Source organism: Gastrolobium bilobum, unplaced genomic scaffold (genome assembly GCF_033153095.1).
Source record: "Gastrolobium bilobum isolate Gb01-03AN ecotype WA unplaced genomic scaffold, APGP_CSIRO_Gbil_v1 utg5188, whole genome shotgun sequence".
In the NCBI taxonomy this organism is placed as follows: Eukaryota; Viridiplantae; Streptophyta; class Magnoliopsida; order Fabales; family Fabaceae; genus Gastrolobium; species Gastrolobium bilobum.
The window spans coordinates 839893-854173 of NW_026899969.1; the positions used below are offsets into that span (position 1 = coordinate 839893).

The 14281-nt window shown below is 29.7% G+C and overlaps 1 protein-coding gene across 2 annotated transcripts; it reads left to right on the top strand.

Moving 5' to 3' along the window:
• Positions 1–1255: 1255 nt before the first annotated feature.
• On the top strand, positions 1256–6270 carry LOC133294465 (two-component response regulator ARR2-like). Of its 2 annotated transcripts, none has more exons than XM_061493137.1 (6): positions 1256–1675; positions 2219–2371; positions 2455–2835; positions 3660–3736; positions 4304–5482; positions 5581–6270. In XM_061493137.1, the coding sequence occupies exons 1-6, from the start codon at positions 1498–1500 to the stop codon at positions 5650–5652; spliced, it is 2040 nt and encodes a 679-aa protein (XP_061349121.1). In that variant the 5' UTR covers positions 1256–1497; the 3' UTR covers positions 5653–6270. The 2 variants fall into 2 exon arrangements, with proteins under 2 accessions (XP_061349121.1, XP_061349122.1); XM_061493138.1 differs by having other exon boundaries at positions 5584–6270.
• The last annotated feature ends 8011 nt before the right edge of the window (positions 6271–14281 follow it).

Here is a 14281-nt window from a genome sequence, read left to right on the forward strand (position 1 = left end):
AAATAATGATTTCCACAAGATAGAAGAGCAGCAATTATATCCCTATTATTATCTATTCCACTAAATAAATCAAATTAAGCTTCACATGGTGTCAATAAAAAGCAAATAACACATCTACAACAAAAGTTTATTACTCGCTTGCTCGCTCTCTCTTTTTCATACACATTGCTGTTTACATAATAAGTATATTATTTATTTACTTTACTCTAAGAAGTTGAGATGTTTATTTTAGTTTTTTTTAGTATCTTGACTATCTTATCATCATCTGGTATATAAGATACGAATATCCTAAAGTATGATCAGGTATAGAAGGCAAGAACTATTTTTTTAATAGACATTTTTTTTTTTCATGATTGAATCCAAAATTATATGTTTAAGAAATTCAAATTTCTTCCACTGTTAAAACAATAAAAGTTTAGATATTTGTGACAACGAATTGCTACTTTTAAGTTGGGTTGATTACTTCTTCTGCAGTATAATTAACGTTCCTGCCGAAATATATATATGTGAGACTCACACAATATTATCATGCAAAAAAAGAAGAAGAAGAAAAAAAGCGTGATTTGCAAGAATATTATTTCCCATTCCCATAACATGAGAAGTCTATTTTTTGAAACCTATATATTGTTATATAATAAAATATTAATACATAACATTGATGCTAAGATAAAAATCAATAACATAAAAAAAACTCAATAAAAAATATTAATATTTAAAATACGAATTTACACAAACACATTATTAACGAATGAACCTTTTTAATATTTTTTATTACATTTATTTAAAAAAAGAAAATTTTGATTATAATTTTATTTTTTAACTTGATAAATAATATTTTTTTTTTTTAACAAATATTCTGAAATATTGTAATGAAAAAAGGTAATTGAGAGAAGTGTTAGAATAAGCCCGTTATACTTTGTTGCGGTAAACTTAGGCGCAGTTAAATCCAAAACCATAGTAGTTGAGTTGTGTCGGGAGCAGATTTAAGATGCGGGGTTAGTTTCTCCAGTGAATGAGCTGGATCCACCCTTTCAGGAGCCACTCAGACCCAACTTTGAATGTTATACTTCAAATGTCAAAAATGAACTAAAAAACCATTAATAGAAAATATTTAGTAAAAAATATTATATATTTCTTAATCCGACTAATTAGTAAAACTGTTATAATTATCAATTAATTATGGAATAACTAAATACCCCAGAAATTCAGCGTAACAGTGACAAGGCGAGGACATACGCTGGAGGCAGAACAATATTTATTATTTTATCCAAAATTTTGGCTCAAATTTCGTTTTCTCTTTCTTTCTTCTCCTATTCTCGCGTGCGCGCTTTGAGTTGGTTCTCGTTGAATTGTGAACTCAGCAGCACAAGCTCCTTAATTGTTTTTGTTCACTTTCCACCTCAAATTCAAACAAACTATGTGAGCAGCACACCTGTTTTGTTCTGTTTCATGTTTTTTCTGTGTTGGTTGTTGTGCTGTTATTTGGATCTCTGAAACATGAATCTCGGCAACGGCAAGGGACCCATGTCGACGACGGTTACTTCAAGTGTGGCTATGAAATCCGGCGACTCTGTTTCCGACCAGTTTCCGGCGGGTCTGCGGGTTCTGGTGGTTGATGATGATCCCACGTGCCTCATGATTCTTGAGAAGATGCTGCGCACATGTCTCTATGAAGGTACTGAATCAGTTTCTCTCAAACTGGATTTTCACTCTCTCTCCCTTCAATTTCAATTTTGCCGATTTGGACGCTCAGTCAGTTGAAAAAACCCAAAATGAAAAAAAAAAAAAAAAAAAATTTCTCTCTCTCTCTCTCTCTCTCCATCGATTACGTGGTTCTGTCATATATAGCTATCGGGTGAGATCACCTCCTGTTGTGAGATTTTATCTCAATCTCTTTATGAAAGAGTATTACTCGGACCTTTTTTTTTTCATAGATGGCTGCTCAAATTTGAGATTATTCTACCATTTTTTTCTTCTTTTCAACTTTACTTGCTTTTGACTTGGTTTCTCATACCATGAAGTGCATCAATCTATTGTGTTTGGAGTGATACTGTTGCCCTCCACCTTGAGATGTCAGATTTGTATATTGATTATTCCTTCAAACCTTTGCTACTGGTTTTGAACTGTTGGATTTTCAGATTTGTTTTTGTTTCCTTTATGGGATCGTTATTCAATTGATTATTTAATTTGAGGAATGATTTTGTTGAGTTCATTTCAGTTACCAAATGTCATCGAGCGGAGACTGCACTCTCACTCCTTAGAGAGAATAAAAATGGGTTTGACATTGTTATTAGCGATGTACATATGCCCGACATGGATGGATTTAAGCTTTTAGAGCACATTGGGTTGGAGATGGATCTTCCGGTTATTAGTAAGTACCTAGTTTGATCAGGTTAGATCCATTCGTAGACTGCATTTTTATCCCGGCTGACATGTTTTGTATGATAATCACAGTGATGTCTGCAGATGATGGTAAAAATGTTGTTATGAAGGGTGTAACACATGGTGCTTGTGATTACCTAATCAAACCTGTTCGCATAGAAGCTTTGAAGAACATATGGCAGCATGTGGTTCGCAAGAGAAAGAATGAGTGGAAAGATACGGAGCAATCAGGTAGTGCTGACGAAGGAGATCGACAGCAAAAGGCATCTGATGATGCAGATTACTCATCCTCAGCAAATGAAGGCACTTGGAGGAACTCAAAGAAGAGAAGGGATGAAGAAGAGGAAGCAGAGGAGAGAGATGACACATCCACATTGAAGAAGCCACGGGTTGTTTGGTCTGTTGAGCTTCATCAACAGTTTGTGGCTGCTGTGGATCAATTGGGAATTGACAGTATGTATCCTTCACCTGCATCCTTGAAAAAAGTTTTTCTTTTTTAATCTTTGTTGTTTTTCCACCCATACCTATCTAAAGCAACATAGCATTGTATCACATCACAGTACTTTTGATGCATCATCCTTGGTACTCTACACTTATATTGTTTTATTTTCGTATGTGAATTCTGAAAGCCTCAAAATAATACTTTTACTACTTGGATCTTCAGTATTTAGTTGCAATATTTGGGATCATCGCACCTAGGTTTTGCAGAATGTCAGCTCATTCGGGAATTCGTATTCAAACTATACTAGTCAGTGATTTTAATAGATAATTAAGATTCCATTGTGGCTTTAACATTATAACAACAATCAAGTCTTATACCACTGGTTGGGATTCTAGACTTCTAGCCATTGGCTCTATCAAAAACCAAATTTCTCTATAACCATTTAGCTGCCTTTTTGTAATGGTTTTTCCCACAGTTTTTTTTATTTCTTCTTCTACCCTTTTAATTCAACTTTCGATTGACTTTTCTTGTTGGAGCCTGTATATAGTTTTCTAATATGATCAAAGGGGAGTTTTCTTCTACCCTTTTAATTCATCTTATATTTTCTTGTATGCTCACTCATCGACCTGGTCATTCTAATCTCTACTCACTATCCAGCATTCACTATAGATAATTTTTTTTACGTCTAAATTAGAATTTTGTCCCCAAAATATTTGCTTGAATATCTGATCTACAAAGAATTATGGTGTTTCGAGTGTTGCCTTATTAATTAGAGATTTTATTAAAAATACATAGAACTTCTCTAATGTTTTCAAATTTGATATTTTGTGTACAGAGGCTGTTCCAAAAAAAATTCTGGAATTGATGAACGTCCATGGGCTCACTAGAGAAAATGTTGCCAGCCATCTCCAGGTATCATATTGATAGGTTTAAATTCCTATCGTGAACAGAGAGAGAAATTTTATTGAATTAAAAGAGAATTACAGCTCACCAAAAGCAGAAAAGAAAAAAGAAGAGAATTACAAGCAATAGGAAAAGAGCATAACTGCTCCGAGCATTGGAGGATCTCTCCAAGCCCCTGCTATGCAGAACATAAGTTACAATATGAAAACCAGAATAATGCTACTCATCCCTCCTACTTTCATACACATATATATATATAGAGCCCAAAACACTGCTGACTAATATTGCAGTTATTTTCTAAAATAACTGCTACATTTATTGTATTAACTGCCCATTAAATTGCAGTTATTACAACTCAGTTATTTATTTAAATAACTAACTCCTAAATACTACAAGAATAACTAACCCCATTGCATAACTGAATTACACCCATTACTAGTCACCAACTGAAATTAAATTTCTATCAGGAAGGATTCAAAGAGTTAAATTATATCCGTTGCTCTCTTCTTGTTGTAATCATTTATGCTATGATTACTTAAGAAGGTAACCTTTTTTGCGTCCTGTTTTTTGTTACAGAAATACCGATTGTATCTTCGAAGGCTGAGTGGAGTTTCTCAGCACCAGAGTAACTTGAACAACTCCTTTCTCAGCCCACAAGAGGCAACATTTGGGACAATGCCTTCAATTAATGGAATTGATCTTCAAACTTTTGCAGTTGCTGGTCAGCTCCCAGCACAAAGTCTAGCCACACTTCAAGCCGCAGGGCTTGGTAGATCAACTGCAAAAGCAGGCGTCCCCATGCCTCTAATGGATCAAAGAAACCTTTTCAGTTTTGAAAATCCAAGGTTAAGATTTGGAGAAGGACAACAACAACATTTAAGCACTAGTAAACCAATGAACTTACTTCATGGAATACCCACCAACATGGAGCCAAAGCAGCTTGCCAATTTGCACCAGTCTACCCAATCCCTTGGCAGCTTGAATATGCGAGTCAATGCTTGTGCTACACAGAGCAACCCCTTATTGATGCAGATGGCACAATCCCAACCTAGAGGTCAGATGCCAAGTGAAAATACTGGTCCTCGTGTTCCCAGACTTCCGTCATCTTTGGGGCAGCCAGCTGTACCAAATGGAATTTCTAATGGTCTTCTGGGCAGAAATGGGATTGTCGCTAGTAACAGATCACCTTCTTATAATTCTGTTCCACTGAGTTCTTCATTATTGAGTTTTCCCATGAATCAAAGCACTGAAATGTCTGTCAGTAGTTTCCCTCTTGGAAGCACTCCAGGTATATCCAGTATCACAACAAAAGGCTCGTTTCAAGAGGAAGTTACTTCTGGAATGAAAGGACCTGGTGGATTTCCAACTTATGATATTTTTAATGAACTACATCATCACAAGTCCCATGATTGGGACATAACAAACCCAGGCCTGACGTATAATGCCTCCCAGCATGCAAATCCTTTACAAGGTAACATTGATGTTTCACCATCAGTTTTAGTCCATCAGGGCTTTTCTTCTACCCAACAGACTGGACAAAGCAGAAATGCCACTTTGACTGGAAAAAATAGGTTCTCTCTGGGAGAAGGCTTGGAACAAGGTAATCTCCAAAGTTCTGGACAACACCTCAATACGCTTCTTGTTGACAATTCAATAAGGGTTAAGGCGGAAAGAATTCCTGATGCAAGCTCACAGACTAACTTCTTCACAGAGCATTATGGACAAGAGGATCTTATGAGTGCACTTCTGAAACAGGTTTGTCCTTCATTCCTTTCTTTGGACCTGAAATATTTATATGCTTGCATGTAATTTTCCATCATAAACAAATCAAATTTCTTCTGTTTTTCTGACAGCAGGAAGGCATTGGACCAGCTGAGAATGAGTATGACCTTGATGGATATTCTTTGGACAACATTCCTGTTTAGAACAGACCCTTGCCAGTTCTTTCTGATTGCAGTTGCTAGTGTAAATAGTTTCTGTTGCACATGCACCGTATCATTTTGCAATTAGCTGTTTTGGAGCTGTTCGACAAACAGAATTTGGTTGATGTCAAATATTCAGACTTCTGGGAGTAGCATGCTATGATGGTTTTGCCTGGAAAAGTAATGGATCAAGATGAATCAACCACGAAACTCAACTGCATAAATGCACTAGGCATGTGCAATTTTTGACTGCCTATTTATTAGCAAAATTCATAGCAAGCTTCTAATTTTAGGGTGTTCTTGAAGGTATGTTGTCTTAGGGAAGAATTTCGGAAGCAAGGTTTTGATACATCTGCAGACTCGTAGGAGCATTTTTAACGTCAATAACATATTATGAAAAAAAATTTCTTTTGTTACTTTTGCAATTTATGTTCTTTAAAGTAAATTACTTCCGTAAGCATGTAAATATTTCATTTGGTTGCTTAAGACATTTGGTCTCGTTATTCTTTTCTAGTTGTTTATGTACTTAGATACTTTTGTGCTTTTATGATTCAGCTGTAGTTGATATGCTTTGTTCATTATGTTATGCATTCTTTGTACATGAACTTGATTCGGTACTCTGGTGGGATTTATGGCTACCAGTCTACCACTAAGAAAGATAGTAATGATGGGGCTATGTTGTTTCCTTGTTTAAGATGTTTACACTTAACACTTCTCATCCTGCAAGATGACCCTGACTCGCAGCTGTTCTTTGTTAATGCATTGGTTTAGACCCTGAATATGAGGATGCTTACAGGGGCAAATGATTTTATGATTGTTGTTTTGTTATACACTAAATTATAAATTATAATCTTAAAAATTATACATGACCATTTCATGTGGATTACCATGTTAACCTCCAAAAAGCCAATAAACCTACAGGTGCACACCTTCTATATAGGAATATAGACAAGGGTTAGAGATTTTCTCGGCAGCATTTGCACTATGGTGGTGCTTAATGTGGGACTCACTGTTAACACGAGTGAGGAGGATGAGTGGGGTAAAAAACTGACTAAAGATTCACAATGATTAGAAATTTGATTGTAGTTTTATTGGCTTTTTGGAGGTTAACATGGTAATCCACATGAAATGGTTATGTATAATTTTTAAGATTATAGTTTATAATTTAATTTCTAATAAAACATTAATCATAGAATAATTTCTTGGATAAAAGGTGTACTTGTATTTTATGAGTTGTTACAAGTCCTCAGCCCGTCATTTAAAAAAAAAAGGTTTAGTGGATTTATTTTTAAATTTTCACTCATCCTAAATAGTAAATAAGTAAACTAACAATTTAAACCTTACAAATATTATCCACTCATTGCAGAATTTATTTATTTGTATTACTCCTCGAATTTTCAAATCTGGTGTTGCCTCTTTTGGATCACATTTGAATTTGAAAAAGACTAATTTATTTAACAATTAACTTGTACACAATTGTTTAATTTTCCTCTCTTAATCATTAAGGTTAAGTATGACAAGCATCTATTTTAATAAATAAATAGACATTAACATTCAGAATTAATAAATAAGTAAAAATCTACATAACTTTTAACCAAAGCATAAAAAATTGCTTAGCTTTTGTCCTATCATTTAAAATAATAGAATAATTCGTACTTGATTATTATTAATGTTGCTATTATTGACTGCAAAGCTTTCAATTACTGTGCTTTAGTTTTATAAGCACGTTAGTTCTTTGAAGTTTTTAACACAAAAGTATAGATCCGATGGGTGAAGGATATGAAAATGAGATAATTAAATAAAAGAAGAAGAATATGACTTAAGATAAAAGTCATGCCTTTTTTAAGGATCTAAGACAAATTAAGTGACCACTCAAATTAAAAAAAAAAAAATCAATTGCAATTGAGATTAAAGACTAAACAACATCCTCAATTGATAAAAAAAGCACTTGCCTCACTAATTTAGAGGTATAAATGGATTAGATCAAACTATATTTTAACTTAAATAAGCTAGATATATGTAAAATATTTTAAGTCTGCCTGACCTCTTAACATGGTGCAAGCTAAAATATTGGCCTGAGCCATAATGTTTTTAAAAAATACAAGGTTTGGTTTGGACTTCCAAGCCTATTAGACTTACTAAGATTGTTTAATATTATAAATAGTTCAATATTTTCATAAGTTCTTTTAATAATTTTTTGTAATAAAGTGCAAATTATTAAAGTTTCCCACAACTAGTGATTTTTAATTGAAACTTAAATTTAAAGTTAGTCATACTAATAAAATTATTCATTTATAGACCCTAAAATATAAATGCAATTGAGTCAATATAAATTACACGCCACAAAAACTTTGAGACATGTGATATATTCTTACAATGAAATAATCCATGTCAATCTTTGCTGAACAAAGTTGAAGTGAAATGGACCGTAATAGAGACATTGTGGAACGAAATCAAGATGCAGCAAATACGGGCCGTGCTGAAATTGGCATATATAGAATGAAACAATACAACAATAGCTTTTTTACGAATGAGATCGTTGATGCACCTTTCCCAAAATATTAAATTTAACATAATTGCTGAAGTATGATAGAAGAAGGAACCACAGGTCTATATTGATGCATTTGATATGCAGATGTACATTAAAGGAATTGACGAGTCACTAATTACTTAGTTGTTTGCAACAACTCTGACGGGAACCGCACAGACATGGTTCCCAACACTACTGGCGAATTCAATCGCATCATTTGAAGAATTAGGCAACAGATTTATGTCGGGCTCACGGTTAACACGAGTAGGGTAAAAAGCTGATTAACAATGTTTACAAATTCATTGTAGTTTTATTGGCTTTTTGGAGGTTAACATGGTAATCAGCATGAAATGTTTATGTATAATTTTTAAGATTGTGATTTATAATTTAATGTATAACAAAACATTAATCATAAAATCATTTCTTGGATAAAAGGTGTACTTATATTTTATGAGTTCTTACAGGTCGTCAGCCCAACATTTTATTTTTTAATTTTTTTTGCCTGGATTTATTTTTAATTTTTCGCACATCCTAATTAAGTAGACTAGCAATTTAAACCTCAGAAATATTAAAAAATAACTAAAATTTAAATTAAATCTTTAAAAGAGTATGCAAACCTGATTTAGTAATCATACTCCTGCATCAATGCATCATGATTGAAATTATAATGTTCTCATATTAAAATTAAGGAAAAAGTACGTGTCTTTTTAAAGAACACAAATTTAGATCCTTTTAAGAGAGAGATATACACAAAGGAATTTGAATCCCACTTTTTTATGTCTATCTCTTTTTTAAAAGAATTTAAGTTTATGTCTTTTAAAAAGACCCACATTTTTTCCTAAAATTAAACATAATAATATCCAACAACAAAAAATTAACTGTAATATAAACTCAGTTATTTTCGAAAAATATCAATCTCTTAAAATCAGTTCTAAAAAAAAAAGTGGTGATTTTTTTATGGGTTTAACTTTTGATCTAAACAAAAATAGAGTTTATTTCAAAAGTTACCCTTAAGACCTGTTTGGTATGATTAGGGGTATTAAACGAGTCAGGGGCCTTTGGCTCGGCTCGTGAAGACCTGAGCTTACATGTCTAAAATTGATTGTTGGAACAAGGCTTGAACTTGTATAAAAGCTCATTTAATAAAAAGGCCTCAGGCTCCAATTCAAAAGTTCGGCCTTAGAGCCTCTCAGGCTGGCCTAATATATTAATTTTTTATTTTTATTTTATATTTTTTATACTATTTGTGATAGTCCTCTCTCTCTTCAATCCATTTCATCCTATTTTATTAATTAAACATACTTTTTGAATGATTTTGTTTTATATTATGCTGTTTTGATATACATTAAATTTATGAATATTTACGAAATTACTCGTGCTGTTGATTGTATATTTTGTTTGGATACATTTTTGTTGTCTTATTTTTTTTAAACAGGCTAAACCAGGCTTTTATTTTTTGTAAATAAGACAGGCCACAGGCTGAAATTATATTCATAACAGGTAATAGACATGGTCAGGCTGACACATTTAAACACATGCTTAGCCTTTTAAGACCAAAGCTCGGCTCGGCTCGGCCCGTTAACACCCCTAGGTATGATATATAAATCTGATAGTATAAATTTATACTATACGTTATAATATTTTTAGTTGTTTGGTATGACCATCCTATAGTATAAGCTTATACACCAGAATTCCTTAATACATCAAAACGATGTATAACTTAATCAAGCCCAAGAATATGGCATGATGTACTAACATTGCTGATCAATGCAATTCTCAAGAATTAATATATTATTTAATATTAATATATCAAAATAAAAATTGATTTTTTAATATGTTAATTTTTTAAATATTGGAGATTTTTATTTTTATAAAAATTAATATATTTTGTGGATACACTGATCAATAGATTTTTATAAAAATTAATATCATATGATATATTTGGAAGAATTATATAAATTCTTTATTAAAGAATATTTTTGTTAAAAATATTTATTTTTATCCTATCTAGTGTTATACAGTGCATTACTAAATACTGAATGATATTATCTTATACAATACATTATCTTATATAATATTACGTCAAACACTAGATAATACTAAAATTTAATTATGTGTTATACAATCAGGTTTTATCCTATATTGAGTCTGTTTGGATACTCTCTTTTTTAAGCTAGAAGCTACTTATAAGCTAAAAATAAAAAAAAAAGTTTAAAAAAAGTTAAAAATTATTTGGTAATTACATAAGATTTTTAACTTAAAATCATATATTTTAAGAAAATTATCTCTCCCTATCTTTATTACTCTTCATTTTAAATAAAAGCACACAATTTAAGAAAAACATATAAGAAGTTAAAAAAAAAAGTTTATATTAAGGGCTTTTAGTTTTTAGTTTTTTTTTCATTATAAAAAAAGAGAATTTCTTATTATAATTTTTTTTCTTTCAAAACTGTAGTTTCTAACTTTAAAGTAATTACTAGAGCAGTACCCGTGCGATGCACGGAGGAAAAAGATCAAAAAATTTGTCGGCGTCTGTCGTCGCTTAATTGCTAAAAGAAAGAATCGTGTTAATGTTTTGTGCTATTTAGGGAGGTGAAAAGCTATAAAACTTTGTAAGTATCTACCACAAACAAAACTCTGCAATTAAAAAACACCAATTATTAATAGGCTTAACAATTTACGATGCCGAAAGTTGTGGTATTATTAATAGGCTTAACAATCACCTATGCAAAAAGCAGTGATAAATTAATATAGTTGTTTGACTTCCAATTTTAAACTTTTTCCCCACCTATGAAGTTTAAATTTAAAATTTAGATTTCTTTTTATCAACTATAAATATATTTTTATAATTTCTAATACATTTTTTGTTTAATCTATAATTTTATATTAAATTCGAATTTATTATATATATCTTTTTCCCACGACAGAAATATTAAATGCTGAACTCTTTTCCTACCTATCAAGTTCAAAATTCAAATTGAGAAGTTTAAATTTTAAATAGTACATATTTTCTCACCCAATAGTAAGTATTATTAATAGACATAATAATTTTTCATATAAAAAGTAGTGAAAAATATCCATAAAAGGTTGTGTACTTTCTCCAAATAATAGCTTTTAGTTATTCATTCATGACATATTTTTTCCGTGTTAATTATACTCTTTCAATAAAAAATTGAAAGTTTAATTTTATTCTCACATACTAAATTAAAAAATTTATTTTATAGTGATTAAATTTTTATAATCTATTTTTTACAGAATGATAGAGGTCATTTTATTTTTATTTAAATTTAAAATTTAAATTCTTTTGTATTAATTATACATTTTTTATATGACTTTTTCTCTTTTAATTTATGATTTTTATACGTTTTTTAAAATTGGTTATACATGTATATTTAAAATGTTCATCTTAAATAATTTTGTTATTTTGCAATATTTTTTTAAAATTTTTGTTTTTTTTTATGCAGCATTGATAGGGCTAACAATTATCCATGCAAAAAATAGTGGAATATACAACAACAAAAAAGTAAAGGTCTTTTTTACTCATAATATACATCAAAAGAAAAGTAGTGGGACATTAAGTGAGCTCTGTGCCACCAAAATTATTGTCCAAATGTCTTCCCACCAATACAAAGTTTAAAATTCAAAATTCAAAATTCAAATTCAAAATTTAAATTTAAATTTAAATAAAATTCGAAATTGAAAATAAATATTTCAGAAAACAATGAGTTATTATTAATTTGAAAATTCTAATGTAGAAAGCAGTGGGATATTAAACGAATTGTCTGCCACAAAAAATTGTTCACATAATTTTCTATTTTATTTATTTACAAATTTTGATTTTGTTTTATATTTATTTAATTTAAAATATTTGTGTTTTTTTACAAAATATTTTGGTTTTTTTAATGATTATTTTCTAACAAAATAGTTTGTTTTTTATGCAGCATTGATATGGTTAACAATTACCCATAAAGAAAGTAATGTGATAATAAGTGAGCTGTCTGCCACCAATAATTGTCCAAATATTTTCCCACTACTACAAATTTTAAAATTCAAAGTTCAAATTCAAATGAAATTCGAAATTTAAAATAAATATTTCAGAAAGCAATGAGTTATTATTAATATGAAAATTCCAATGTAGAAAGCAATAAGATATTAAATGAGTTATTATTATTTATTTACAAATTTCGATTTCATTTTATATTTATTTAATTTAAAATATTTGCGCTTTTTTACAAAATATTTTGTTTTTTAAATGATTATTTTTTAACAAAATCTTTTTTTTATGGAGCATTGATATGGTTAACAATTACCGATATAGAAAGTAATGAGATAATAAATGAGTTGTCTGCCACCAATAATTGTCCAAATGTTTTCCTACCACTACAAAGTTTAAAATTCAAAATTCAAAATCAAATGAAATTCAAAATTTAAAACAAATATTTCAGAAAGCAATGATTTGTTATTAATTTGAAAATTTCAATGTAAAAAGCAGTGGGATATTAAATTAGTTGTTTGCCACGAAAAATTGTTCACATCATTTTCTATTGTATTTATTTACAAATTTTGATTTTATTTTATATTTATTTAATTTAAATTATTTGTGTTTTTTTACAAAACATTTTCGTTTTTCTAATAATTATTTTTTAACAAAATAAATTTTTTTATGCAACATTGATATGGTTAACAATTATCCATGTTGAAAGTAATGAGATAATAAATGAGTTGTCTGCCACCAATAATTGTCCAAATATTTTCCCACCACTACAAAATTTAAAATTCAAAATGAAAATTTAATTTAAACGAAATTCGAAATTTATAATAAATATTTCAAAAAGCAAGTTTTTATTATTAATTTGGAAATTCCAATGTAGAAAGGAGTGGGATATTAAATGAGTTGTGTGCCACGAAAAATTATTCACATAATTGTCCATTTTATTTATTTACAAATTTTGATTTTATTTTATATTTATTTAATTTAAAATATTTGCATTTTTTTACAAAATATTTTTGTTTTTTAATGATTATTTTTTAATAAAATAGTTTTTTTATGCAGCATTGATATGGTTAACAATTACCCATGTAGAAAGTAATGGGATAATAAATGAGTTGTCTGTCGCCCACCAATAATTGTCCAAACGTGAACATGTAGCATGGTTTTTATTTATTTTTTCGTTAAAAAATAATCCTTAATTATGTTTTTTGAAACATAAACAAACTAATTCATATGTCTTTAAATAAAATTAGCAGAATGGCACCACATTAGCTATTACTCAAACGTGATGTCTTTAAATGCATATGTCAGCTTTTATTATATGACTATTGCTATTCCATAACAATTATAATAAACAATTGCCACGTCTTTATTGAAAACAGTATAATAACCAATGGTCCTAGGAATACTAAACTGAAGCCACTTGTATATAAAAACCTATTTTATTTTTCTTCATCTTTTGAATTCGTGCATTGGTATACAAAAATGTGTTATATTCTAGGAATTATGCACAATAAAAGATGAAAGATATATTGTAAGAATAGAATACTGCAAAACATTAAACTTTTATTGGTAATTACTCAACAAACGAAGATAAAATGAAGGTTTTAGAAAATGGAATGGGAATATGAAAATCGAACTGTACCTTTTTTTTTTTTTTGGTAAACCGAAATGCACCCTTTAAAATTAAGGATGTTTTGGTTCAAGAGCAGATATAATGTTTGAGAAGCGAAAATGTTTAAGGAAATATTGTATTTGTTTAGAGTGACCGTTGAGATTCAATTCAATCCAAAATACTCTATTTGAATTTTAAAAATATGAAATAATGTTATTGTTTATAGAGTGAGCGTTTAAATTCTATTCAATCCAAAAAAATCTATTTTTACTTTAAAAAAAATCCATTTAATTTGATTGTTTAGACCTCTATTTTTAAAATTTGAAATCCCCTTGTATTAGATAAATTAGTTGGTTGAACTTGCAATAATTAATATGTTAATGATTTATTTTCTTTGATAAACACACTAATAATTAATTAATATTTTTTTTATAATAAAAGTCAACGCAATAATCAATAGAATAATACATTAAGCTGGTACAATATTTTAATGTTT